The 26842-nt window shown below is 45.3% G+C and overlaps 1 protein-coding gene across 1 annotated transcript; it reads left to right on the top strand.

The window, feature by feature from the left end:
- The first annotated feature begins 1097 nt into the window (after positions 1–1097).
- On the top strand, positions 1098–26842 carry LOC123365719 (butyrophilin subfamily 1 member A1-like). The gene is made up of 9 exons (XM_045008567.1): positions 1098–1361; positions 3169–3291; positions 14059–14340; positions 15248–15364; positions 17619–17639; positions 22578–22598; positions 22862–22882; positions 22987–23013; positions 25312–26842. The coding sequence occupies exons 2-9, from the start codon at positions 3186–3188 to the stop codon at positions 25815–25817; spliced, it is 1101 nt and encodes a 366-aa protein (XP_044864502.1). The 5' UTR covers positions 1098–1361; positions 3169–3185; the 3' UTR covers positions 25818–26842.

The raw sequence follows: 26842 nt of genomic DNA, 5'->3' as shown, positions 1-26842 counted from the left end.
GGAAATGCAGATGGAGTTAGTGGAGCTTCAGTGTGACACGATTTTGAAGCAGAAGTATACAGATGTTGGAATTCCAGAATTCTACAGGTTTCTTTCACAAGAAAGATTTCCCATGTTATTCTCTGCTTCTGCAAGGATAATGGCAATGTTTGGAAGTACATATATATGTGAACAGTTTTTCTCTTCCATGAAGATTAACAAATCTGTGTTAAGGTCAAGGCTCGCTGATGAACATTTGCAAGCAACACTGAGATTGGTTTCGTCTCAGGATATCAAACCTAATATTGATGCTCTGGTTGATGCAAAACGCTGCCAGCTAAGTGGCCAAAAATGAAATGACTGTCAAAATTAGCACTGACGTTTCACATTACAGATAAAAAAGTTAATAAATTGACTTTTAATAGCATACTATATTTTAATACTATACTACTATATTACTCTTCATTTTTTTTTCTGCCTACCTCCAGGCGCTTCCCGCCACCAAGCCGCCAAACAGCTGTTGGTGGCGCTTAGCACTTTCCAGGAGGGAGGGGGGAGGAGCGGGGAGCCGCGCGCTTAGGGGAGGAGGTGGAGAAGAGACAGGGCAGGGGCGGGGCCTCATGGAAGGGGTGGATTGGGGGTGGGGCCAGGGGCAGCAAGGGGGCGTGTCAGTGATGCGGCCCTCGGGCCAATGCACTAGTCCTCATGCGGCCCTCGGGGTCATTTGAGTTTGAGACCCCTGATCTAGGCCATGCCAGCAGGAAGGGAAAGCCCGTCTGAGCTTACATGACCCAGACTGCGTGAAGGCCAGGCAGAGTATGTCTCTTGTTGTTTATTCCCTACTGTGGAAGGAGAATGTGGCCTGTGTCTCAGAGAATTGGTTTTATTTTGCACCAGAAAACTTGTTAATTACTTGGAACCGCAGGTTTCCTGCCTTGGCCAAGGTCTGCTGCTGAGGTCTGATTAGTTCTGCACTGCACCCCTCTGGCACATTCCTTCAGTCAGAAACGTGTTGTGCTCGTGGGGGCAGAAAGCCTTGGCATGTGTGTTCGACAGAAATACCATTGATTGTTGTGACAGTGACTCTGAGCAAGCAGGGGAAAAAGCCTTAAAAACTAAAACTGTCACTGCTGCAGGACTGTGTGTGTGTTTCTTTAAGTCTTTTAGCTGTTTATCATAAATGAGATTCCAGTAATTTACCAGCAGTGGTTTCACTTTCAGTTGGAAGCTGCTGGGTGCCTGGAGAATGTTTCAGTTTCTATAAAATTGTTGTACTTTATGCAATAGTTGTCTGAACAGACTGAAGTCAGACGTGCAGCTGTAGCTGGGAGCCCTTCCTCCGCCACCAGCCTCTGTCCTTCCCTGTAGGATCCAGCAGGAAGGTGAGTGTCAGCCCTCAATTGCTCTGGGTGATGGCTCTGTTGTTTTTCTTGAGAGCTGTTCCTATGGGCGGGAGTCCATCCGGGGCTCTCAGTTACCTACTTTAAATATTGCTGCAGAAATGTCTAAAATGCTCCGAGATCTTTGTGACCCTGTAACACAGACTGAAATAGTGTCTGTCTGTTCGCTTTTCTGCATGATTTCCTGGAATTAGATTTACACTCCAGCACTTCTGCTCTTTTCCTGCAAGCTGTCGGCAGAGGAATGTGCTCTCTCCTCCTCCTTCTCCGTTCACTGTGTGTATTTGCCATCAGCTCACTCCACTGAAGTTCTGCTCTAAGAGACTAGAAGAAGGGAAATGCCGTGGGCCAGATTCAATAAGGCTGGTGCAGGGAGGGGTCAATTCCAGCATGTTGGGCCCAGGGCCGGATTAACTTTTTGTGGGCCTGGCGCCAAACATATTTGTGAGCCCCCATTGGGGAAATAAGGCATGTGATGTGGGGTGGTCTGCAGAGTGAGGGGCCGATTGGGGGCAATGAGGCGCAGCGCAGCGGGAGTGGCCCCACCCAGCCCAGGACAAGGGCACTGTTTACAAATCCACAACTGTTGGATGCACACTGGCCCGCCCAGCCCTGTGCTGCCAGCATGCCCCTTCCGCACTGCTGCCCAGTGCCTTGCCCTTATGCCCAGCACCCCCTCGCCCAGAGACTTGCCCCACAGATCCCTATGCCCAGCTCCCCATTGCTCAGAGACCTCCCTCACAGATCCCTATGCCCAGCTCCTCAGAGACCTCCCTCACAGATCCCTATGCCCAATGCCCCCGGACCCGCTATGCCCAGAACCCCCTGCCCAGAGACCCCTCCCGCTGACCTCCCACCAGAGCTGCACAGTACCCTGCACACCATACCCCCTGCCCAGCTCCCCCACCCACAGATCCCCTACTGTCCAGCACCCCCTTCACAGTCCCACCATCACAGCTGTACAGCACCTCCTATTCTCGAGGGAATTCTCCATCATATTCTGTGCATAATATTTTAAAATTCTGCCATTTTTAAAAAATAAATAAATGTGGAAGCTCCACCATGGCAGGCTGCATGGAGGTGGGAGAATACCCTGCAGCCTCCCACGCTCCCCTGGGACAGAGGCTTGGCAGTGAGGCTGAACCAAACCCTGACAGCACAAGGTCCATGCCTCCCTCAGAAAGACCCTGGGGCTCTGCCCCCGTTGCGCCAGGCACACCAGATGTGGGCAGGGAGGCTCAGCCTGGCAGCAGGATCCAAGTGCAGAGGGACTTAGTGTGGGGGGATCCAGATGGGGGGTAAGAAGGTTCTGCATGGGGCAGTCTGGGTGCAGGCAGCTCAGTGGGGGATCTGGATGCACAGGGAGGTTCCAAGTGCAGGAGCAATGGGACTCTGCAGCGGGAGGTCAAGTGAAAGTGGTTGGAGCTCAGGGTGTGTGTGGGTGTCTGGGTGCAGGGGAGGTGGGGTTCATTTGGGTAGGAGTCCAGGGGTGGTTGGGGCTCGGTGGGGAGGGTTCATCCGGGTGATACAGATGCAGGGGAGGTGGGGCTTGTCAGGGTGAGGGCCTTTGTCCAGAATATTGGACTGTAATTTGAGATGGTGAACAGTGAAGCAGAGTTTTGCTATGTCTTGTAACACGTCTTTTGACAAAAACAGTAGCAAACATGCACATTTTGATGCAATTATTAACTAGCACATGTCCTAGGGTTCATATTGTGCTCAATGAATTTGTATCCCAAATTCAAGCATGTTGCTCACTTGGAATTTGTTTTTTCTTTTCCTTTCTGAGGTCTGGATCAAGTTACAATGCAGATGAGGATTTCCTTCCACTCGCACTGTGCCATGGGCAACCCCTGTCTGTCCAGTTACCTCATTTTCTTTTTTACTGTCCATGTTTCTACACTGGAACCAGGTAGGAAGCCTCTTGTCACAGAGCATATTCTACTTTTTCCTCAACAGTTTTAATACCATTGATCTTTTGTTATTTTGAAACAATTCATAATAAGAGCATTTTATGTAAATTTGAGAAATAAAATCCTTTTTTTGGAGGGGAGACAGGGGAAGAGATTGATTTTTCTCCCTTTTTACCCCCCTTGGTCTCAGTGTAACCTGTACCCAGTGGACTTTTACATCATGTTTCACCTTAAACTTTCCTCCTGTCTCATCTTAAACTTCTGCCACTCTATTGAATATTTTCATTAAAGACGTAGATAATGAACTGGAGAGTATGCTGATAAAATTTGCAGATGACACCAAACTGGGAGAGGTTGCTAGAACTCTGGGAGACAGGATAAGAATTCCAAATTGGACAAATTGGAGAATTGGTCCGAAATTGACAGGATGGATTTCAATAAAGTTCAAAGCACTTCACTAAGGAAGGAAAAATCAAACGCACAGCTACAAAATGTTGCCCCCTTCCATGGGCTGCCCCAAGCACCAGCTTGCTGCACTGGTGCCTGGAGCTGGCCCTGCTTCCTCCTGTTCCTTCTGATTGCATGTCCTCTTGTCTTTTGTTCACACTTGCAATCTTTTGTGAGTCATCCTGTATCCTTCCCCTCTTCTTATAGGACTAGCTGTTCTTCTCTTCTTCCTTGACCTCCCACCTTCTGTGACTGCCTGCTGTGCCCCTTCTTCATTTTCCAACTCAGCAAACCTATTCCTGAGCTTTATTACTCCTTCATTAGCTGGTCTTTCCCTCTGCCTGGTTCTCATAGTCACATGCTTCCAGTGGCTGCATTCCTCACCCAGCAGTCTCCCCTCAGAAGTCATCAGTGCAGCTTGCATCTGCCAGTCTTGACTTTTCCCATCAGCCTTCTCTTGTCTTCCCTCCATCATCTGCTTGAATCCCCATCAAAACTCAACAACCATAGTTTCCACTTGCATCTCCAAGTCTCTGATCTTCTCTTCCATCTAGTCTAACAGGAGGTACTTCATACAAACCAAGCTCTTTTTGTGTATCCACTCCAGGATAATTTACATCCTGCAGCTTCCACATCTGATTGTCTTCATTGTCTCTCCCATTCCTTTTCTCACTGCCACTGCTGCCTCTGTATCAGCTGTATCTGTCACTGCCTTCCCACCTAAGCTCCTGTCAAGGAGAAAAAAACAATAACCCAAACAAAATCCCACCCCCAAACGAACACTAAACCAAAAACAGACCACCACACACTCCCTCCCCCAACCTCCCACTCAAACACCCCTGTTTTCAGCTCTGTTTGCTGGTTCTTGTGCCACTGGATGGCTGCTTGGTTGCCTTTATAGACCCCTAATCAGAACTCTGCTTCTCTCACAAAACACTATGCCCTACCAGCCTCTGCAAACTGAAAAAAAGAAGAAAAAACCCACAAGAACTCACTCACTGCCCCCTATGGAATGGGGGCTTGTCTCCTTCCTTCTCATCCCACTCAAACTCCCCCTGTTTTCACCTCTTATTTATTTATAAATATATAAATATGGCTGTGCCAGTCATTGGATTGTGTTATAGCTTTCTCTGCTAAATTGAAGAGCTCATTATCAAGTCACTCCTTAATCTTCTCATAGCTCTACTCTGAACCCGCTCCAATTTATCAACATCCGTCTTGAATTGTGGGCACCACGACTGGACACAGGATTCCAGCAGGGGTGTCACCAGTGTGAAATACAGGGAAGTTCTGTGACCTGTGTTACACAGGGGATCAGACTAGATGATCACTTCTGGCCTTGGAATCTATGAATTGTTTGAATTGCCTCTTACACAAATGAATTAAATATATGAAACAGATTGATTTGAACTGAATGTGACTGACACATGCTGTAAATGTAGTTAGTGTGATGTGCTACTAAGCAGAGAATGTCAAAAGTGGAAGGGGTAAAGAAGGATTTTGTACTATTTTTTATTGTTTTTCAAATATCTATATTTGAAAGGATACGTAGCAAGTTACAAATATAAAACAAAATAAGTTTTGGGTTTTTTTAGTTTAGCTTATGTCACTGGGGAAGGGGGTTAAGGCAAACTGAAAAAGGTCACTATTATACCAGAAAAAGGGTGTCCATATAGGAGTTATACCAGTATAATTACACCTGCATAACTAGTAAAACTTTCCCATGTAGACCAGGCCTTAAGCTCCACAGCATGTCACAGACACAACCTCTCCTTTCAGGTGTTCTGTATCATCCTTCTCTCTAGAGGCCACCTGCCTCGGTTCCAGTCTAGCAAACAGTCTTTCACGGGTTAATTGTTCTGGTTGCAGACATTAACCAGCTCACAAAATTTTAAGACAGAGATCACCCATTTTTTAATTCTCTCTGGATTGGTATTGGCTAGGAAAAGTGGCTGAGTTTAGCTCAAGGGTCAGCTAACACGTGCTAGCTAAGCCTGTCCTAACTTGACCTGTTTTCCAGTGCAGATACAGTGAGACACCATGAGCTCAGTTTTAGCTGGTCAAGTTGCAACCTAGGCAGTTGTGAGAGATCAGTATTCATTACCTATGAAAGCAATCCAGCTCACTGCATTAATTTTTGTGTGTGTGTCTAAAGTCACTGTGGTAGCTGCATGCTATAAATCCCACCAGCGTGGAAACCAGGGGAATTGACAGATCAATATACTGCTGCTTTAAGGGAACTGATTGTCACCTGTGATTTTGGCAACATGGCAGATGAAATTTATTCGAGATCAGCTCATGGAGAAAAGAGCTGTGCCTCGTATTAGAGAACACCTACTGCTTGAACCGGAATTGACATTACAGAACTGTAACCAATGCTAATCACATTGAGTAGGTGATGGTGGAGGTCAAAATAATGAGCTCAGGTACAGCAGATGTGATGCAAGCCAGGCAACCACTACATCTGGACTACAACAAGGCAGCTGCAAAATTACAAAGGCAGTGTAAATGAGAAGTAACATGCCCAGCAATTTCAGAACACACAAGGAAAAGAATGTCACCACTGTGAATGTAACACCACATTACAGAATACACAGGAAGGCTTGCAGAGGGAGCTCAGTGGCCTGCAAAAAGAGTGGACATTTCCCTAAGGTCTGCTGAAGCAACCCAGCCTAATCAACAAGTAGGTGCCGTTAGCATGCCAGAGGTTACTGCATTGGGTGTGGATGGAAGCAGCTTCACAAACATTGTGGATAAAATAACTTGTGCTGTTCATGTCTCTGCTGGAGCAGGAGTGAAGCCCCAGGTGGTAGAATGAATGTTGAACACTGGCTCAGCAGTTTCTATACTACCTGAATTGATTTGCCTGCAATACTTTGGACATGTGTCAGTTACTGAACTGAGCTTACACCTAGTGTGCTACTTGATGAACCACGTCCCTGTGCTTGGTTCGCTACCTGCAACCGTGACTTCTGATACATAACGTGTACCGGCAGAATTCTGTCCTATGCCTAGCGGTACTGCTATCCTAAGCAGCGATTTGTTTCCCTGGTACCACTACAGCACAAACTCTGGTGTCTGCTCTTAACAAGGATGGTACAGAGGAGCCCCGTGGCTGTGCATTTGGATTTGCTCACAAAATTAAATTTTGACCTCAAGTGACAGCTGTATGACAGAATTTACCTCTCTACCATTCTCAGTCAGGAATGCTGTAGCACAAGAGGTTAAGAAATTAGTACAGAATGGTGTTGTTGAAGAGATTGCATCATCTGAATGAGTCTTACCAGTAGAGAGACTGGAGGTATTTGTCCTAGCACAGACTGAAGGGAGCCTAATAAAGCCATTGTGGTTGACAGCTATCCCCTCACACACAGAAGAAGCATTGGTGGATCTTTGTGGCACAAAGATATTTTCTACTCTCGATCTACAGAATGCATATCACCAAGTTATACTACAGGAGGACAGAGCAACCTCACAGCATTTATTATGCTTGAGGATCTATTCCACTTGAAACATGCACCATACGGACTTATATTGGCACCCAGCACTTTCCAAAGAATGATGTAAATTATTCTGAAGAATCAGCCTGGAATCCAGTATTATTTGGATGAAATTATTGTGTTTCGGAAGGCTTGTGAGTAACATGAAAAACATTTCCATGCAGTACTACACCACATCAAAACAACAGGGCTGAAACTGAATTTGGCCAAATGCCAACTCTGACAAACAGCGTTGTTATTTCTGGGGCACATAATTTTGGAAAACTGGACTGAAACCTGACCTGGACCACATCATGGTGATTACAAAACACCACCTCCGAGAGACACACAAACTTTACATGCTTTCTTAGCTTTTACGTCATGGTATGCCAGGTTTATTCTGAACAACACTTCAGTCACCGTTACAAACATACTCCAGGGAATCTTGAGCTTGGCCTGGATGACTGTTGCACAAGTTGTTCTGAAACAGTGAAAGATTTGATTGAAAATAGTCCAGCACTTGCATTGTTTGACCTTGCCTCAGACTATGGACTGGGAGCAATACTAACTCAAATCCGTGATGACAACATGGAGGAGACTGTTAAATTTGCTTACAGAAGCTGAGAGGAAGTATTCATCTGTTGAAAATAAAGCACTTGCTTGCTATGGACTGTGGAAAAATGGAGGACTTAGCTCTGGGGCCAGACTTTCAAGTCGCATACAGATCATAGCTCTTTGATGACACTGTTAACTTCTAACGGACTTGGATAAGTGGGAGGCCAAATTGCAAGATGGTCAGCAAGACTGCTATCTGTCATGTATGTCACAGAATAAAGGCTGGGAATTAAAAATGTGATGGCTGATTGCTTGTCCTGCCTGCCCTTGCCTTCCCCTGATGAACAGACAGATGATGACAATATAGTTATAGCAGGCACCCCCAGAGCCGTTACACAGGACTAATTCAAAGCTGTTTGCTTAGCATGTCCCATTCAACAAAGATTGCAGGAACAGTTGATAACAAAATGGTGTCACAACCCCAAATGCTTGATCTAGCTTTGCCACGTTACTAGTGTAGAGTACTCAAAAAATTTCTGTACAAGATGGATGGGTATTATGAGGTACTCACTGGTTGATTGTATCAGACACACACTGCAGACAAAACTCATACATCTGGCACATGATACACATCAAGAGACTGACCGAATGAAACAGTGTCTATGTGACCTGTATTGGAGCCGAGAATGCATGCCCAGGTTAAAGCAGCTGTAAAAACATGCATTACTAGCCAGTTACATGACAAAATGGTGGTGATGCATGTGGCACCATTTCAGCCTGTTCTTCTTCCAGATGCCTCATGGGAAAAGCTTGTCACTGATATTATATGTCCATTATTATTATTATATGTCACCTCTGCTACACTCATCAAGTTTGTGTCGACTGTCTTTAGCAGGGAAGGGAACCCAAAAAATTTGTGTTGGACAATGGAACACAATTTTCCTCACTGGAATTTAAAACCTTTCTGGCAGAAGGGAACATAAATGGCTCTGGGGCTATAGGGAAGGTGGTGGACGTGATATACCTTGACTTTAGCAAAACTTTTGATACGGTCTCCCACAGTATTCTGACCAGCAGGTTAAAGAAGTATGGATTGGATGAATGGAATATGAAGTGGATAGAAAGCTGTCTAGATCATCAGGCTCAACAGGTAGTGATCAACGGCTCGATGTCCAGTTGGCATCCGGCAACAAGCGGAGTGCCCCAGGGGTTGGTCCTGGCGCCAGTTTTGTTCAACATCCTCATTAATGATCTGGATGATGGGACAGATTGCACCCTCAGCAAGTTCATGGATGACACTAAGCTGGGGGGAGAGGTAGATTGGAGGGTCCAGAGTGACATAGACAAATTGGAGGATTGGGCCAAAAGAAATCTGCTGAGGTTCAGCAAGGACAAGTGCAGAGCCCTGCACTTAGGATGGAAGAATCCCATGCACTGCTACAGGCTGGGGACCAACTGGCTAAGCAGCAGTTCTGCAGAAAATGACCTGGGGATAACAGTGGATGAAAAGCTGGATATGAGTCTACAGTGTGCCCTTGTTGCCAAGAAGGCTGAAGGCATATTGGGCTGCATTAGCAGAAGCATTGCATCAGATCGAGGGAAGTGGTTATATTCGGCACTGGTGAGGCCACACCTGTAGTGTTGCGTCCAGTTTTGGGCTCTTCCACTACAGAAAGGATGTGGACAAATTGGAGAGAGTACAGTGGCGGGCAACGAAGATGATTAGGGGGCTGGGGCACATGACTTATAAGGAGAGGCGGAGGGAACTGGGCTTATTTAGTCTGCAGAAGAGAAGAGTGAGGGGGGATTTGATAACAGCCTTCAACTACCTGAAGCGAGGTTCCAAAGAGGATGGAGCTAGGCTGTTCTCAGTGATGGCAGATGACAGAACAAGAAGCCATGGTCCCAAGTTGCAGTGGGGGAGGTCTAGGTTGGGTATTAGGAACAGCTATTTCACTAGGAGGGTGAAGCACTAGAATGGGTTACCTAGGGAGGTGGTGGCAAGTCCATCCTTAGAGGTTTTTAAGGTCTGGCTTGACAAAGCCCTGGCTGGGATGATTTAGTTGGGATTGGTCCTGTTTTGAGCAGGGGATTGGACTAGATGACCTCCTGAAGTCTCTTCCAAACCTAATCTTCTATGAGTCTATGACACTTTAACATTAGATATAGAAAATCATCATTTATTGCCCTCAAATTGATGGAGAAATTGAACAATTCCATAGAAGTTTGAAAGTCTGCAGACAGCTATGCTGGAAAGAAAAGTGTGGACAACCTTCATTATGAGTACGTATAAATCTACATGGCTACGCACCATGCCACAATGCAAAAGTAACCTGCTGAATTATTGCACGATAGAGAGATGCATACTAAATTAAACATTGCTGGATTACATGGGCCTATATCTTATATATCATTGCTGCTGGATATCCGATAGACAGTTCAAAGGAAACTACAAAAATATAAGATGCAGATAAATGTTATTGGGCCAGGGAACTGAAATTCAAATGTGGTTTGTTTATAAAAGTATGAAAACCTGGAATCTTAGGAAAAGCAGAACCCATGTTCACTTCTCAACTGAAAATTGTTTCTAAAAAGGACTGACACTCTGTACCTCAGAGTAACACCCTGGAACTCCCATATTGATCACTGTCATATAATTATGATATGTTTTGTACAAAGTCTGCCTTGAGAGATGTCATTTTAAAAGTCTTGATCTGTTGAACATTAATATCCTGTTTGATTATATGTGCTAGCACGGTATGGGAAGTTATGAAGTTTTGCTATGTATGTGTGTAGAGGGGTGGTCACCCCGCTCCTTCCCTGAAGGGCATAAAACAGCCCTGGGAGAGGGCTGCAGCGGGGAAATGCTGGGCTGATTGGGGAAAGCAGCCACAGCTGGGACCATGCTCCAATCAGGCCACAGCTGGCCCTTATAAGAGGGCAGTGGGCCAGGAGCACGGAGTCTCTCTCTCTAGATGTGGAGAGGGATGGGCCTGGCTGCTAGGAGCTAAGCAGGGTACCGCGACTGGAGGAGTGCTGGGGGAAGGCCAGAGGAGCTGGGGAGCGCCGGCCTAGAAACCCCCCAGGCTGCAGGCCTTGTTAAAGGCCAAAGAAAGGTACTGGGGTGGCAGAGGACAGCCCAAGGGTAGGCAGAGGCAGCAGGTCCAAACCCGCCTTGCCGGTGTTGAGTGGCACTTATACTGCAGTCTGCCCCAGGGAATTGGGGCTAGTGGATGACTGGCAGTGGCCATAGACTGAGGCGAGGTGGGGATAGAGAGTGGGGGTTCCCCGGGAAGGGGAGACTCAGATCTATGAGGGTACTGCTAGGGGGCAGCACCCCGGCCTAAAAGGGGCACCAGGGTCCAGGAAGGACTCAGGCCCAGCAGCAAGTGGGACACTGGCCCGCAGAGAGCGCTCCAGAGGCTGGAAACGCTAATTCCCTGGACAACCAGCAGGAGGTGCCACAGGGGTGAGTCATTGTGAGTCATATGTGTTACTGAAATATGTTGTGAGGTTGGGAACACCCACAACCAACCGTTCAGGTGCAACAATGGAGGAGGCAGAGAGAGATTAATGGCTCATCATTCCCATCAAGGAAAGGATTTCAGAAACTATATACAAGGGAAACTTTTTAGAGAGAACACGTAGACAATGGAGACTGCTTGACCAATGGAGACTATCTGATCCCTACACCAGAGCAAAAGATTTTTCCAGCAAGCTGGAAGAAACTATAAAGGAGGGGAAGTGACATCATCCCTTGGCTTCACTCCCCCCACAACTCAACAAAGGACAAAGACTTTGTATGTGGGAGGGTGGTTTCAGGCTGGAAAAGAGTCCCAGCCTGTGTATTGAGGAACTGTACTATTTGTCAGGGTGAGACACTGCTTGATTCAAATCTTATCTAGTTTATAGAACTCAGTTTGTGAATTTACTTTTATTTCTTAGGGAACCAACTTTGATCTCTACACTTGCTACCTAAAATCACTTAAAATCTATTTTTCTGCAGTTTATATTTTACCTTAAACAGTGTGGTTTGGTTGAAGTGCTTGGGAAATCTCAGCTCAGATTACATCAAAGCAGGGGCAATCTGGATAATGAACTTATACTGGTTAGGCTTCTGACCAGGGCAAGACGGTACAGCTCTGGGCTGCAAGACTGGGGAACTTGGGGGAATTGGCTGGAGCCTCCCTATTGCTGGTTCATGAGTGACTGGGAGAAGTATTCATGTAACTCAGCTGGGTGTGTTGCTGTCTGTGGATGGCTGTTTAAGGGTAGTGCCTGCCAGGGGATTGTGGCTTGACACAGCATCACAGTGTGAGGGGGCACCCCATGTTGGAGGGAGAGAGGGCTCAGTGATCCCACAGTCCATGTTGCATCCCAGCGACCCCGTCATAAGGACCACATACTTACAAGCTGTCAGATGGTTGGTCTGGAGCACTATTCATCTTGCCCCTGCTTACGAAGATATAGTGCAATGTTTCAGACTATCTAACTAGCCCCAATTATTTTACTTTGCTGCTGACAATACAGGATAACTGACAGGATATTCGGCCTGAGGAATATGTTGTCAGAGTCTGACAGCCAACTGGATTGGCTAGAGACTGTTCTGTAATTACTAAAGGAACAGTCTTCTGTTATAACTTGAATTCTAATTACAATTACATTATTCTTAGTTATTGTTTATTTGCTAATTACATAATTTATGTTTATAATTATAGAAGCAGGTTATTGGATTATTATTACTGTTGTAAGATTGAGTTTGTTCTAAGACAAGGGAAATGTGGTGTTGCTAGATCCAGCATTGATTGCTGAGAGCTGTAGTCTTTGTTTAGAAACCAACAGGAAACAGGAAGTATAAGTGTTGCTTCATTGTTGTATTAATAAATCTTGTTGGATTTCACCCTTTTGGTCTCAGCTTCCACTGCTCACCAAAGAATGAGATAATATTCAGTTTGGTAATAAATACACCATGAGCTCCCCAGGCAGAGCTGCCAAGCAGCTCCTGGTGCCTTTTCACAATAGCACTGCCAGACTGTGACTTAGGGCTTTCCTACACTAGGGGGGCTACAGTGGCACTCTAGCTATGCCGCTGCAGCCCCATAGTGCAGACGCAGACTAAAGCAATGGTCGAGTTTTCCTACTGCTGTAGGCAATCCACCTTCCCAAACAACAGGAGCTAGCTCACTAGAAGCACTCTGTTGTAATTCTTCACACCCCGGAGTGACATAGCTGTGTCAATCTACATTTTAAGCGTAGACCAGGCCTTAGAGCCTCTGGCCTTCTCTGCATGGGAAAGTTGTATCAGTTTAAATTACATTGTTTTTTAATCCAGTTTATTTAGATGAGTGCAAACCCCTGTGTGGACGCTCCTACATCCGTTTAAAGGCAGCTATCCCTGGTTTAATTAAACCTGTTCCAAACAGAGTTAAAATAAACAATAAAACAAAAGGCCTCTCTTATACAAAAATCAGTTCCACATGGCTTTTTGCACCAGTTTAACTAGATGGTTTTCAATTTACACCTTGTGTTAAATCACTGCAGCTTTCTCATGGTACACTAACACATGTATGCCTGTGACAGTGGACCAGCTCAGTGAATGGCGGGACTTTCCATTCTCCCCTCGTCCAGACAAAGACACCCCTCTGAGATACATCTTTATACACAGATACAAACAAGTTACATATTACTTCTGACGTATTAGGGTGCCCTCCATTGACCTATCCAGGAGCCACCCTGTACATGTTGGTTCGATCAAAACATCTCTATCCATCATGCTGTCATTCTGAGCTTTTCCTTAAGATGGGTCAGCATGTTCCTGTTCTCTTTGGGGAACATGTTTGCTATTGAGGTGTTCTGGTGCCACCTTTCTGGAATGTGTTTACGTACAGTTTCCTAACACTACTTAGGAATGTGTGTTTCTGCAATATCAGCCCTATTCTTGTCAGATTCTGTCTGCTTGCAAGCAGGCAAAACCCGACTTGGCTTCTTTGCTTTATATCAGCAAAGCTTGACCACTACTTTAGTTCAGGCCTCACACCAGGCCTCTGATACGAGGGCTTATGTTTCAGGCCCTCTTCCTACTACATTCACTATATCAGCAAAGCGCTCCTGGTGGCTTATACAGCCAGAGCCTGGCAGTGACGCAGCGAAAGGCTCTTCCCTTCTGTAGGTGGGACAATGATCCACTTTTTCCTTCTGCTAAAGGATTAAACTCTCACCTTCCAGGCTGAAGAGATCCATAATGCTTGTGTAGGGTTCACACAGGTTCACTCCATTCCCCTCCAGGTCTGGGCTCTACTCCTCGCATCGCTATCGACAGCTACCAGAGCGGAGGGATCCACATGGTGTGTGAATCTGCTGGATGGTATCCGAAGCCCCAGGCGCAGTGGAGAGATCTCAGTGGGCAGCACTTACCATTCCTAACAGAAAAAATAACTCAACATGATAACGGCCTGTTTGAAGCACAAATTTCCATTATTGTAACAGAAACTTCCAGTCAGGATCTGTCCTGCTCTGTCAGGAACTCCCACCTCAACCCAGGGAAAGAGTCTGTGGTCTCCATTGCAGGTTGGTGTTCATCAAAGCCACATAGTTCAGCCATTCACCAAAAAGGGGGCAAGTTTAGGGCTAATTTAAATATTGGATTTACAACATGCATGTGCATAGAGCTGCTCAGAGGCTATTCGTTAAACACTGTGTGTGGTGAATTTAGGGAAAGTTAGACTCCATGAACCGGCCTTCCAAGCTGCAGATGGAGTATAATGAAACATGGCTAATTTTTGGGGGAGGGGTGTTTAATAGTGTGTCTTTTTATTGTTAATACCATTAACATGCCTGGAGTTGAATTGGAATATGCAATGGAAATATTGCAAAATTTCTGTAGTGTAGAAAAGGCCCCTTTGTGCAGCCAGAATGGGCTCTCAAACTGGAGCTCGGAGGGAAATGGTTTCCTGTCCCATGAAGATTTTCAAATCTTCAAAAAAATTCCTTTTCCCCAAGGGGACATAACTGACCCTTTTCAAAAGTTTTAATTAAAAACAAGAGAGAGAAGAGAGAGACCCCCACATCACAATAGTCTGCTGGTCAGGTTCTCACCTGGGATTGGGGGTCAAATCCCTGCTCCAAATGAGGGAGAGCAGGAATTTGACCCTGGATATCCTCCATGAGTGTCCTAGCCACTGGGCTAGTGGATATTCAAGGGTTTCACTCCTCCTCTGGTTTCGACCAGAAATCCCATTCTGGATCCAAGAACCCTTTCCTATTTAAAAAAATAGATATACATATATATATATTTGGTTATGATGAATTGTCATTTTCTGACCAAAAAAAACCAATAACAAAACAATTTAGTTGGAAAATTCCTGACCACCTCTACTTCCAACCAGTGGCACAATGCCGTGATCACCACAAAGGTCCTACTAGTGACACATCTGTTCTATCAGTGTTTCCAAGTTAATGAGGCTTTGTCTTACAGATCCATTCTTCCTGAGGGGCTACCCCTTTATGGTGGCTGTGTACATACTCGTGGTGGTTGTGGGTTTGCTCACTTCCACAGCAAGCTACTTCTTCTGGAAGCAACGCAAGGCAATAGGTAAAGTTATAAGGGGACACTACAATGTACTCAGATATTTCCTTTAAACTATAAATTAGTTGAGGGTGAAGGTGGCTTCTCCATAGTTAAAGATGCAGCTACATTTTTATTTGAAGCCACATTTTGCTTCCTCTCTAAATTTCTCAAGAAAAGTCAGATTACCCTAACCTGGGAGTTCAGGATAGGTCCTGGGATGGAATTTGCGAGGGAAATCTGAAGTCTTCCATTACTTTTTTGCCTATATCTTGGGAAATAAATGAAGGGCCTAGGAGCCACATGAAACATATCACTAGATTCCCACAGCTAATGTCTAATGGATGAAATCAAATGCCAAAACCAAAGTCCATAATTTACAATATGAAATGATGAGCCCTTCCCTTTGGAAATACAGGGTGCTAATAGAACACCTGCGCAGCACAGCCAGAAAGACGCTCAGCCGTCAAAGGGCCCTTAGCCTAAGAATGCTGCACTGGGCTTGGAAATGAGAGTTCAAATATGCCACTGATTGGTTTTGTGCACTTCACAACCCTTAGCAGAGAGCACAGCCCGGTATTGTACAGCAGCAGGGTTAAAGCAGCCCGAATGTTACGTGGAGACACAAGCCCTTGGTGACTTGCCCTAACTCACACGGAGAGTCTGTGGCAGAGCCAGGAATTGAGCCATGGTGCGAGTCCCAGGCTAGGGTTCTAACCCCTGCCTCCCAGGGCCCTGTCTGCGAAGGTGGCCACCCCCTTCCTTAGCTCATCAAGACCTAAGGCAGAGAACCAATGATTAGCTAAATAGAGACCACTTTAAAAATAACACCTGCGATTATTATTTCCCTTCCTGCAGCCTGGCACTATTGACTGTCACCACCCAAACCCTGCTCTGAATATGGAGCTATTCATTTCCTCAAGAGCTTTCCCATGATGCTCATCACTGCAGTGTCTGAGCCTCACAAATTTCCTGCTAGCTCTCGTAGCGTCAGTCCCATTTCCTCTCCTGTAGCCCAGTTTTTCAAAGAATCTTTTATCCGCAAGGAATGGTGCCCAATCCTACGGGGCTGCAGAGAGTCCCTTCCTGACCTGCCAGACAACATGCCAGTCTCTCTCTCTCTCTCGCTATCTCCTTTCCAGCGATTCTGTATTTTTCTGTACTACCCAGTTCAGTGTGGATAGCCATTGTCAGGGGTTTGCTCCCAGTCAGGCACAGGAGGCTGTTCTCCACAGGAGTATTGAAGTGGGCTGGGACCGAAGCCTGGGAAGCTGAGCAGATTTGGTGTTTTCATGATGTTGGGCCTAGCTCGGCACCAGTCCAATCCACCCAAGCTGATCTTTATTCCCCAAGTCAGTTGAGGAGGCTGCACAAATATGTTACAGGGCTTGGGGTCCAATTGAACAGGAGAACTTTAACCACAAGCAGGAGAATCACTACGACAGGCAAGTGCAATCCCCTGTGATACACAATAGAAGGGGGTCAATAGGAACGGTTCTAGTGGAAGCCTGTTGATATAGTTCATTACCAGCCAACCAGTGCTCTGTAGAACATGCAGCATTTGTACTGGACTCTCCCCCTTTCTAACAAGTCTTTCCGCTTCCCTCATAAAGGCGCATGCTGCAGAGAGAGCTAAGGCTCTTCTATGGGAACTGCAGTAGGGGGCGGGAAGGAGCATCTAGAGCTTTGGAACAAGTTACTGGTGCCTCCCAGGCAGCTGTTAGGGGATCTGATGAACGAATGCTCATCTTGGTGGTTACTACATGCAAAGCAGAGCACTGCCCACCCCCCTCCTACCCTGCAAGTCTCTGCAATGCACCCCAGAGAGCGCCAAGGATGGCAGGAGTTTGCCCCACATGGACAGGCATAGGGTGTAGGCAAGTGTACACTATAGTGATCCTTCACTCTCTCACTCAGGATGTCAATGAGGTGAAGGTGTTTTTCACTTCCTCCTAAGTTTATAACATAACCATTATGTAGATGGTGGCTGGGGCAGAGTGGGTGGGAAAAGGTCAGTCTCAGAAGCAGAACTGTGATTTTTTCCAGTCTTTCTGACATCCTAAGTTTGTGTTTTGGTAAATTTCTTCACTAGAACATTATTTTATGGCTTGTTTTAACCACAGCCTCAAGTTCTTAAAGTTAACAGCGTTTTCCATTTGGGATAGTTATCTTTCCATTAATTTTGATGGGACTGAAGCAGGCCCTGAGCCCGAACTCTTATGGAATTATTTATGTGATGTGCTATTAAGAAACTTACGATACTTTCTGTTCTTGTTTTTAGGGAAACTCGGTGCTGAGCTTGGTAAGTGTCATAATCCTCTCCCTGTTATAAACCTTGTTCCTTGTTCCACCAGGGGATGGAACTTCCCTGATCCACGCACCCTCCTGACCTGACACTACGCATCCCCCAACTCCCTCTGTCTCCCTCACCCACGTCTCCCTCTGCCCTTCAACTTTCAGATGGTCACCACCAGCTGCCTGACTCTGCCTCTACACTCTTGCTCACGAATTGCATCCTGGCCCATGACTCTTATTTGCCTCTCCACATTGCCATGACCCCCACAATCATTTCCCACTGCTTCACCAACATTGACCCTTGCCAACTCCATGCACATCCACACCCCCTACACTTACACAAAACAAGGACATTCCAACACAAAACCATTTGTTTCCAGTTAAGCTTGAGCATTTCTATATAAATTCAAAGGCTGAGATCATAACATTCTGGCGCTAACACAGAATGAGATCATGATCATGTAGAAGGATCACATTTAGTATCAGAGGCAAGTATGTTGTAGAACCAATGCCAAGATTTCAGTTCTCTACTCACAAACTTTATTCCTGTACTGACTTCTTGCTAGAGCTCAATTTGTTTGGGTGACTTAAGTATGGCTTTTTTAATATTTTTAAAAGTGGGACCATAAGTTTTAATTGAGTTTGGGGAAGTTTTGTGTTTGTTGAAATGTGCCCTACAGAATGGTATGCAAGATACAAGGAAGGGCATATTTGCGTTTTTTGACAAATTGGAGTAAAACAACCTCATAGGCTGATGCTCTCATAATAATTTTCAAAGAACATATCAAAATTCATCTACTCACAGAAACATAAAATAAAGCAACAAATACCTCTACATTAAGATATTCTAGCTTCTGATTGATTGTATTCTGACCTCCATAGAGAGGTCTATCTGTGTCACACTGTCAGTCAAGCTCTTTAATAATCACAGTGCAGTTACATTAAATTACAGTCTGAATTATCCCCAGGTACCTGGCAGCATGAGATCGCATCTTTTGCCCTTTTCTTTCTTTAAATCAGAAATGGAGAGCGAGAGAGGTAAATGTTTCAGGCCAGTGGCAATGTGTTAGCAACTGTATGTAAATGTCTCCAAAGGAGTAGGGGGGGAAATGAGAGATTCTCTTTCTCTCTGGATGATGTGGTTAATGGGCTGAGGGATCATTGAAGATCCCTTCTACTGATGCAACAACCTCATGATCCTGCCTAGAAGCTATAGCAGCAGACCCCACTGCCCGGCTGCAGCTGCTGCAAGCCCTGCTCTGTCAGCAGCGGGAGCAGTTCATGGGCTGGCAGCCAGAGGTGCAATTGGCCAAGCAAGAAAGGACTCGCCAGTGGAGAGAAGGTCTCCTGTGGCAGTTCTGTCCTGGATCTGTCCTGGATGGAAATTTGAAGACCGCTTGGGGGGGGCGTGTCTCTTGGGTGTTTGAGGCCCAACCTGGTCAAACTGGCTTGGAAGATGAGGTGGAGGATTTTCTAAACACACCCAGGAAGGCTGCCAATCTCACTGGGAGGAGAGGCGCTGGGCTAGCTTAGTGACGCCCTTCTCCACGGTTGAGGCCAAGTCATACTCCTCTCTGACTCTGTCAGCAAAGGCGCCATGAATGGTCTGGGCCAAACCCTTTCCTCCTGGGGTCTGTCAACAGACAGTAGCCCAGTGATTCCTGGACATAGCTGTTTCCTGAGTTAAACTTTGAGTTTAGGACAATGAAAGAGATGATGGACACACAGTCCTGCAACAATTAGGGCTGGTCAAAAAATTTGCAAAAAAAAATTGCAAATGAAAGATACCATTTCATTTAAATCTTTTGATGAAATTTTCAATAGGAACGAGAAGAAATGTGACATTCAAACAACGTCAAAATGTTTTTTTTGACATTGTTTTGATTTTTATATTATATTAAAATATTATTTTTAAATTACATTGTATTTATATAATATGTATAGTATTATGTCTATGCTCCATATTTAATATTTTAATATAATATACAGGTATAAATGAAATAACTGAACACAATAAAGTTGAAATCAAATATTTTAACACTATGAAACAAAATGTGTCTATACTGTTGAACCAAAATATTTTGATGCTCCTAATAAGAACATAAGAACAGCCTATACCGGGTCAGACCAATGATCCATCTAGCCCCGTATCCTGTCTTTCAACTGTGGCTAGTTCCAGATGCTTCAGAGGGAGTGAAGAGAACAGGGAAATTTATTGAGTGATACCGTCCCTGTCGTCCAGTCCCAGCTTCTAGCAGTCAGAGATTAAGGGACACCCAGAGCATGGGGTTGTGTGCCTGACCATCTTGGCTAATAGACATTGATGAACCTGTCCTCCATGAACTTATCTAAACCAAAATGGAACCAGATTGTTGAGCAGTTTTAAACTAAGGGCTGGGGGAAAGCTGACTAGTGCGGAGGAGCACATTGATTGGACAGCGACATCCCTTAGGAGAGGATCTTCTAATGGAGATTCTCTATGTCCTAGTAAGGAGGAGAGGATGAAAGATGATAAAATACAGGTAGGATCTGATGAGAAACAGTCAAATGAAAAAAAAGTCCCATTCAATTACATCATGTAATGGGAGACAGCTAAAAAGTGACAAGTTTTCAAAGTTCTTATATACCAATGCTAGAAGTCTAAATAATAAAATGGGTGAACTAGAGTGTCTCATATTAAATGATTATATTGATATAATAGGCATCACAGAAACTTGGTGAAATGAGGATAATCAATGGGACACAGGAATACCAGGGTACAAAATATACTGGAAGGACAGAACAGGTCATGCTGGTGGGGGAGTGGCACTATATGTGAAAGAAAGGATACTTCAAGTCTGCAGTACCGTCTACAACATGCTTTCGCCTCCTGTTCTTGTGCTACAGATAACCCACTGTTTACCCCTTTTTGCAGATAATTTATGAATATGTTAAATAGTATTGGTCCTGGTACCGACCGATGGAGGACACCATTATTTACCTCTCTCCATTCTGAAAACTGACTATGTAGTCCTACCCTTTGTTTCCTATCTTTTAACCAGTTACCGATCCATGAGAAGACCTTCCCTCTTATCCCATGACTGCTTACTTTGCTTAAGAGCCTTTGGTGAGGGACCTTGTCAAAGGCTTTCTGAAAATCTAAATACACTTATCCACTGGATCCCCCTTGTCCACATGCTTGTTGACCCCATCAAAGATATCTAGTAGATTGGTGAGGCATGATTTCCCTTTACAAAAACCATGTTGACTCTTATGTTCATCTATGTGCCTGACAATTTTGTTCTTTACTATAGTTTGCCCTGTACTGAAGTCAGACATACCAGCCTGTAATTGCTGAGGTCACCTGTGGAGCCCTTTTCAAAAGTTGGTGTCACATTAGCTATCCTCCGGTCATTTGGAAACCAGTTCAACAGCCTGAACCCACCCCTGGACACTCTGGCCAACCTCCAGAGGAAAGTCCTGGAGTTCTTCTGGCTGGGGAAGCACTAGGTCTCTGCAGGTATCCTGAGCCTCCCTCCGGAAGAGGGAGGACAGGGCATGACATGCATTCTCAACAAGGTCCACACTTTCCATCTTGAGGCCCTGTAGAGTCTCTTTTATACTGAACATAGTCTGACATGGAGCACACCTTCCTCAGCCACCTCCAGTGACTCTGATATGACCGGCAGCTGTTTTATCTCCATCCAAGAGGTCTCCCTCAAGTTCTCTCAAGGCTGCTGGTCTTTCACAAGGACCTTCTCAGGACCTGGAAGTTGATCTCTGCAGCCAGGTCCATGGCAGTCACTGAGTGTATAGGCCTCCTTGCTGACCCCAGTTCATGGACGTGTTGCTAATGCGGTTTTCAGACTCCCCTGATGTTTTTTACTGTGGTGAGATGGAGGCCTTGGCACATGCATACCTACAGTGCATCAGGTTGCAGTCCCTTTTCTGCCTCCTTCAGGACCTCTTGTTGAGGTTCTGGTTGCACTTTTCCCTGCACCTTTTTATTTATGTGTTTATTTATCCATGGCCCCATGAAGTTGTTGGACCTCCTCCTGCTCAACCTCCTGTTGGCCATATATCAATCAGGGAGGAGGGATTGGATGGAAGAGTTCCCTGTGACCAAGACTGTGGGGCTCAGTTTTGTGCACTTGTCCATTCGCATCTCCAGGCAGAGTTCCTCTGCACGGTATCAGCTAGCTCCCTGGACTGTTTTGAGGAGCAGTGTGCACTTTCCAATGTTTTCTGCTCCGTGTCTTCCCTCTGGAACCTTGATTGTAAATCTATGACCCGCACTTCCATTCCTGTTTTTTCGGTTGTTGTTCCCCAGAATCAATTGATCCATGGTTGTTTTTTTTGGTTTTTTTTCTGGTCCTGGAAGCCCTTTTGGTTTACATGGGGACTGAATAGGCTTGTCTATGGAATGAGACAGAGGTCCTGTGAAAAAACTACTATGTGATCATATAATTAAAGACTGTGTGCATATGCAAAAGGGGCCTGTATTAAAGTTGTACAAGGAAACTTAATTCTGGCATTTTCTAATTTTGAGTGCTTGACCTGGCAACCTAACTAACATTTCAACATAATTTGTTAATATAATTTCATAGGTTTTTAGTTTTAAAAAAAATCTGTAATTAAGATGTCTTCACCCCACATCATTAAATTTTGCATCCTAACCCTTTAATGCTGTAGTATCTCCTGCTACCATTTCAGCTAAAGGACTACTTACATTAGAGGACAGGAGGTGTAAGCCGCTATTCCTCCCATGGAATAGCTATTTGACGAGTTCTACACATCCTCCTGTAATATGTAGCTATATAGACATAGAGAGATACTTTTATAGTTTGTTTTGAAAATATTAACCATAACTTACAGTTAACTAACTTTTCAGTAGCTAGGTAAATGTGTATTCATTGAACAAGAGCTCTTTTGTAATTCATTATATATTAATTTCTTTGCTTTTTAGGAAAGCTCCAGGTTGAGTTTGGTAAGTTCTTTTTATCTTTAGTACAAACTTCAAGAACGCAGACTGTCTGTGTTCGGTAGGGTTCTCATCTCTATTCCTCCAGTGAAATAGTTATTGGAGGAGATCGATCGATCGATCTATCACTATACTAGACTATACAGTTTGGTTTGATAATATTAACCATAACTTAAAGTTAACTAAGTTTTCAGTAGCTAGGTAAATGTGTATTCATTGAACAAGAGCTCTTTTGTAATTCATTATATATTAATTTCTTTGTTTTTTAGATAAGCTCGAGGCTGATCTTAGTAAGTTCCTTTTATCTTTAGTATAATCTTGTAAGAAGTATTGTCATACTCAGACTATCTGTGTTCAGGGGAGTTCTCATCTCTATGCTTGTGCTTGTTTTCAGAATGGAGAAAAACTCAAGTATTTGGAGGTAAATAAAGCTCATGTTTTACCAATGTCAAAATCTGACCTGACCCCAATAGTTCTCTGCTTCCCGCTCTTTTACAATGAATGAGTCTCATGTGAAAAGTAAAGGATTAGAAATACTGTAGTAATTTCAGTGGGGATGGGAAGAGACAAACAGTTCCCTAGGTTTTTTATAGACTAGGGATGTGCCCTTTTGGTAAAGTGGTGAGTAGTGAGAGGATATTTTTCCCGAGGCATTATGGGCTAATTCTCCACTGAATTTGGCCATGTATTTTCAGGTTAGTCCTTTTTTTAATGCCTAATTTTGACCCTGTACTGACATTATCTAATCATTAAGTTGCTGAATATTCTCTTCCTAGTAGCAAGATTTCTATAACTATAGTTAAGGCCCTTCCCAATTCACGTCCATAAAAAACACGTCACAGACCATGAAATCTAGTCTTCCCCTGTGAAATCTGGTCTTTTGTGTGCTTTTACCCCATACTAAACAGATTTCATGGTGGAGACCAGTGTTTCTCAAACTGGGGGTCCGGGCCAAAAAGGGAGTTGCAGGGGGTCATGAGGTTATTTTAGGGGGATCGTGGTACTGCCACCCTTACTTCAGCACTTCTGCCTTCATAGCTGGGAGGCTGGAGAGTGGCAGCTGCTGACTGAGGGCCCAGCTCTGCAGACAGCAGCGCAGAAGTAAGGGTGACAATACCATACCATGCCATCCTTACCTCTGCGCTGCTGCTGGCGGCGGCTCTGCCTTCAGAGCTGGGCTCCCGGTCAGCAGCCAATGCTCTCCAGCTGCCCAGCTCTGAAGGCAACATTGCCACCAGCAGCAGCAGTGCAGAATTAAGGGTGCCAGTACTGCACCCCCCCCCCAATAACCTTGAGACCCGCTCACAACTCCTTTTTGGGTCAGGACCCCTACAATTACAACACTGAAATTTCAGATTTAAATAGCTGAGATCATTAAATTCATTATTTTTAAACTCCTCTGACCATGAAATTGACCAAAATGAACTGTGAATTTGGTATGGCCCTAACTATAGTGTTTTAAATGCCAGTTTCCGTTCAGGGAAAGATGAAGAAATTAAAACTGTTTTTTTCCCCTTCCATATGGATGGGGAGCTGAATTCTGGTGGATATTGACAAGTTTCAGGAAATGTCATTTTCTCTTTTTATCAGATGATCATATTTTCAAATTTACATGGTAAGGTGAGGAGTAGGGGGACCTGGAGAATGGTGATGATGGGATTTGGAGCCCTTCAGTTGTAGACTAAACCCCAGCATCTGAGGGGTGATTTAGGGATCTCTGTGCCATGAGCTGCTGGTGAGAGTTCAGGTTCCAATAGACAGGTGTACACATAGATCAAAATGATCACAGGTTTTGGGTGTACTTGGATACTAGACTTCGTCACCACCCTAGTATCTGTTCTTTTCCTGCTTTGGGACCTGAATCGCATGTGCTGACCTCTATATATGTGCAGAGTCCTATTAACTTCATTGAGACTCCATGTAGATAGTCCACACTGACAGGCCTTTGCATAAAAAACAGATTGTTTTCATGAGAGGAGCTGTACAGAGAGCTGCAAACACAATCCTGCAATGCACAGAGCCTTATGGAGGGGAGATGCACACCTGCTGGGATGTGCATACATTCACATCAGATGTGCTGACAACAGCTGCACAGTACAGTTAAAGTTGCACTGTGCTTGGAAGGATGTACCAGCATCTGCACAGCTAAGTCACAGGACCTCCTCATCAGCCCTGTCCTGGCACTGGCCAAGACAGCATCCATCACGTGGGAAGGTAGAAGCTGGATAGGGGTGGTGCTCTGTGACTGTGAGGCCTATTTTCACGCCTTTATCTGATCACACCTCTGGCCAGTGTCCACTGACTCCTGAGATACCTGTAAGGTGGTGGTGATAGTGGTGGGGGGTTTACTGGCAGAGATTCTCTGCTCGGTGTCCCCCTCCGGAACCCTCATTTTTTACCTCACTCCTGCTCCTGGTTTCTCCTTTGTTGTCCCAGGTACTCAACTGTGGCCTGGGCTTAGTGGTTCCTCTCTCTTAGTTGAATGGATGGGCCTTTGTCCTGGGTGGGCCTAGACCCACCCATCCCAGACCTGCAAACAGCACGGCAGCTGCTCCAGGTACCTGGGCAGAGGGAGCTGCAATTAATCCTTCCCCAGCCCTAGCAGTGTGAGCGTCTGGCAGCAAGACAGAAACTTAGGGGCTGTCTTGGCCAGAGCAGGGCTGCTAAGTCCTCCCCCAGAGCTGAGCTCTGCCTCTGATGCTTTGATTCTCTCTCTCAGAAGTGAAGGTGACTCTGGATCCAGACACAGCTCATCGTGAGCTCAAGCTGTCAGAGAAACAGAAGACTGTGACATGGGAATCTGAACCTCAGGATCTGCCTGACAATGCCAAGAGATTTGACAAAGTTTTCTGTGTGCTGGGTTCTAAGGGATTCACATCAGGAAACATTTATTGGGAAGTGGAGAAGATGGGGAGAATCTGGGCCATAGGGGTCGCCAGAGAGTCTGTGAAGAAGAAGGGAGAAATCAAATTTACCCCCGAGGAGGGGATCTGGGGGATAGAACAGTCCAGGGTTCACTACTCACTGCTCGCCACCCCTGAGAGCCCCCTGCCACTGAGTGAGACACCCAAGAAGATACGGATCTATGTATCCTGTGAAAAGGGGGAAGTGATATTTTTCAACCCAGATAATGGTGATCTGATCGCCAGTCTCACAGCTTCTTTCAAGGGGGAGAAAATATTCCCTTTCTTCTGGGTCTGTTCCCACCTCACACTAACCACCTGAGACATTTGGAGATCAGAGGGGTAGGGGTAGGGTGGGATGTAACTTGTTCCATTGAAGCCACAGCTCTGTCTCCAGCATTCACTGTGGCACTGGGGCTCTCCACTGGCCCCACGGCCACAGAAAGCAGGGAACAGTCAATGTCTCTGCTGCTTCTCTCTCTCTCTCTGTGGGGCCTGCAGAGGCCCCAGGCCCAGGGAGTGAGCAATAATCATGCCGTCTGTGTGGGGCAGGGGTGGTGCTAAGTAGTGGGAACTGGAGAGAGGAAATTGGGGAGGAGGAGGAGAAGGTAGGGAATTATTCTTAACTCTGACTCATGCTACAACTCTTTCAGTACAGATGCAGAACCACAACATTCTCAGCTCTGTCATTGGCAGAGCCTCACAGCCAGTCACCCACGCACGTATGGTGGGTCTGGTGATTCCTCACCATCTCCCTCCCCTTTACTGTAGGATCCAGATTACTTATCACACTGCAGGCACTTGATCCCAATCCTAAAAGATGCTCTGTCTCAAAAAGATGCAGAGAGGGAACCAGATGACATTACCACCTCCATGGCGATGTCCCAAGTTAATGCATGCTGTAGTCAAAGCAGCAAAGTTGCTATTTGCACTGCAACCACTGAAAGGCAGTGTTTCTGCATGCTGACTTTACACTGTTATGCTGGAAGGTGTTAGTGACTGCCATCAATCACAGATGAGGGTAATGTCCATGGGTGTGCTAAATACACTTATTTTTTTAACGGAAGGTGTAATTAACCCCCTTTGTGGAGTGAGATAGCTGGAAACCATAGGGGACTAGTAACTGCTGATAGTAAGGGGGCACAATTTAAAGTTTATGGTGGTTTCAAGGATTCAAGGCAGATACTCATGAGACAAAGCAGTTTTGGTTTCTAGTGTTACTTTTCATAGAATTATAGAAGTGGAAGGGACCTCGAGAGGTCGTCTAGTCCAGTCCCCTGCACTCAAGGCAGGGTTAAGTATTATCTAGACTATCCCTGACAGGTGTTTGTCTAACCTGCTCTTAAA

The sequence above is a fragment of the Mauremys mutica genome, chromosome 3, assembly GCF_020497125.1.
Source record: "Mauremys mutica isolate MM-2020 ecotype Southern chromosome 3, ASM2049712v1, whole genome shotgun sequence".
Classification (NCBI taxonomy): Eukaryota; Metazoa; Chordata; order Testudines; family Geoemydidae; genus Mauremys; species Mauremys mutica.
Note: the sequence above shows the minus strand (reverse complement) of the source record. Positions and strands in the feature narration are given on the sequence as shown.

What these genes read in the sequence shown, in the direction of transcription:
- LOC123365719 (XM_045008567.1), top strand. Translation starts at nt 3,186, where the DNA reads ATGCAGATGAGGATTTCCTTCCACTCGCACTGTGCCATGGGCAACCCC. An exon ending in TGTTTCTACACTGGAACCAG is followed by an intron (nt 3,292 to 14,058) that starts GTAGGAAGCCTC and finishes ATTCCCCTCCAG; the next exon opens with GTCTGGGCTCTACTCCTCGC. An exon ending in TAAGCTCGAGGCTGATCTTA is followed by an intron (nt 22,883 to 22,986) that starts GTAAGTTCCTTT and finishes GCTTGTTTTCAG; the next exon opens with AATGGAGAAAAACTCAAGTA.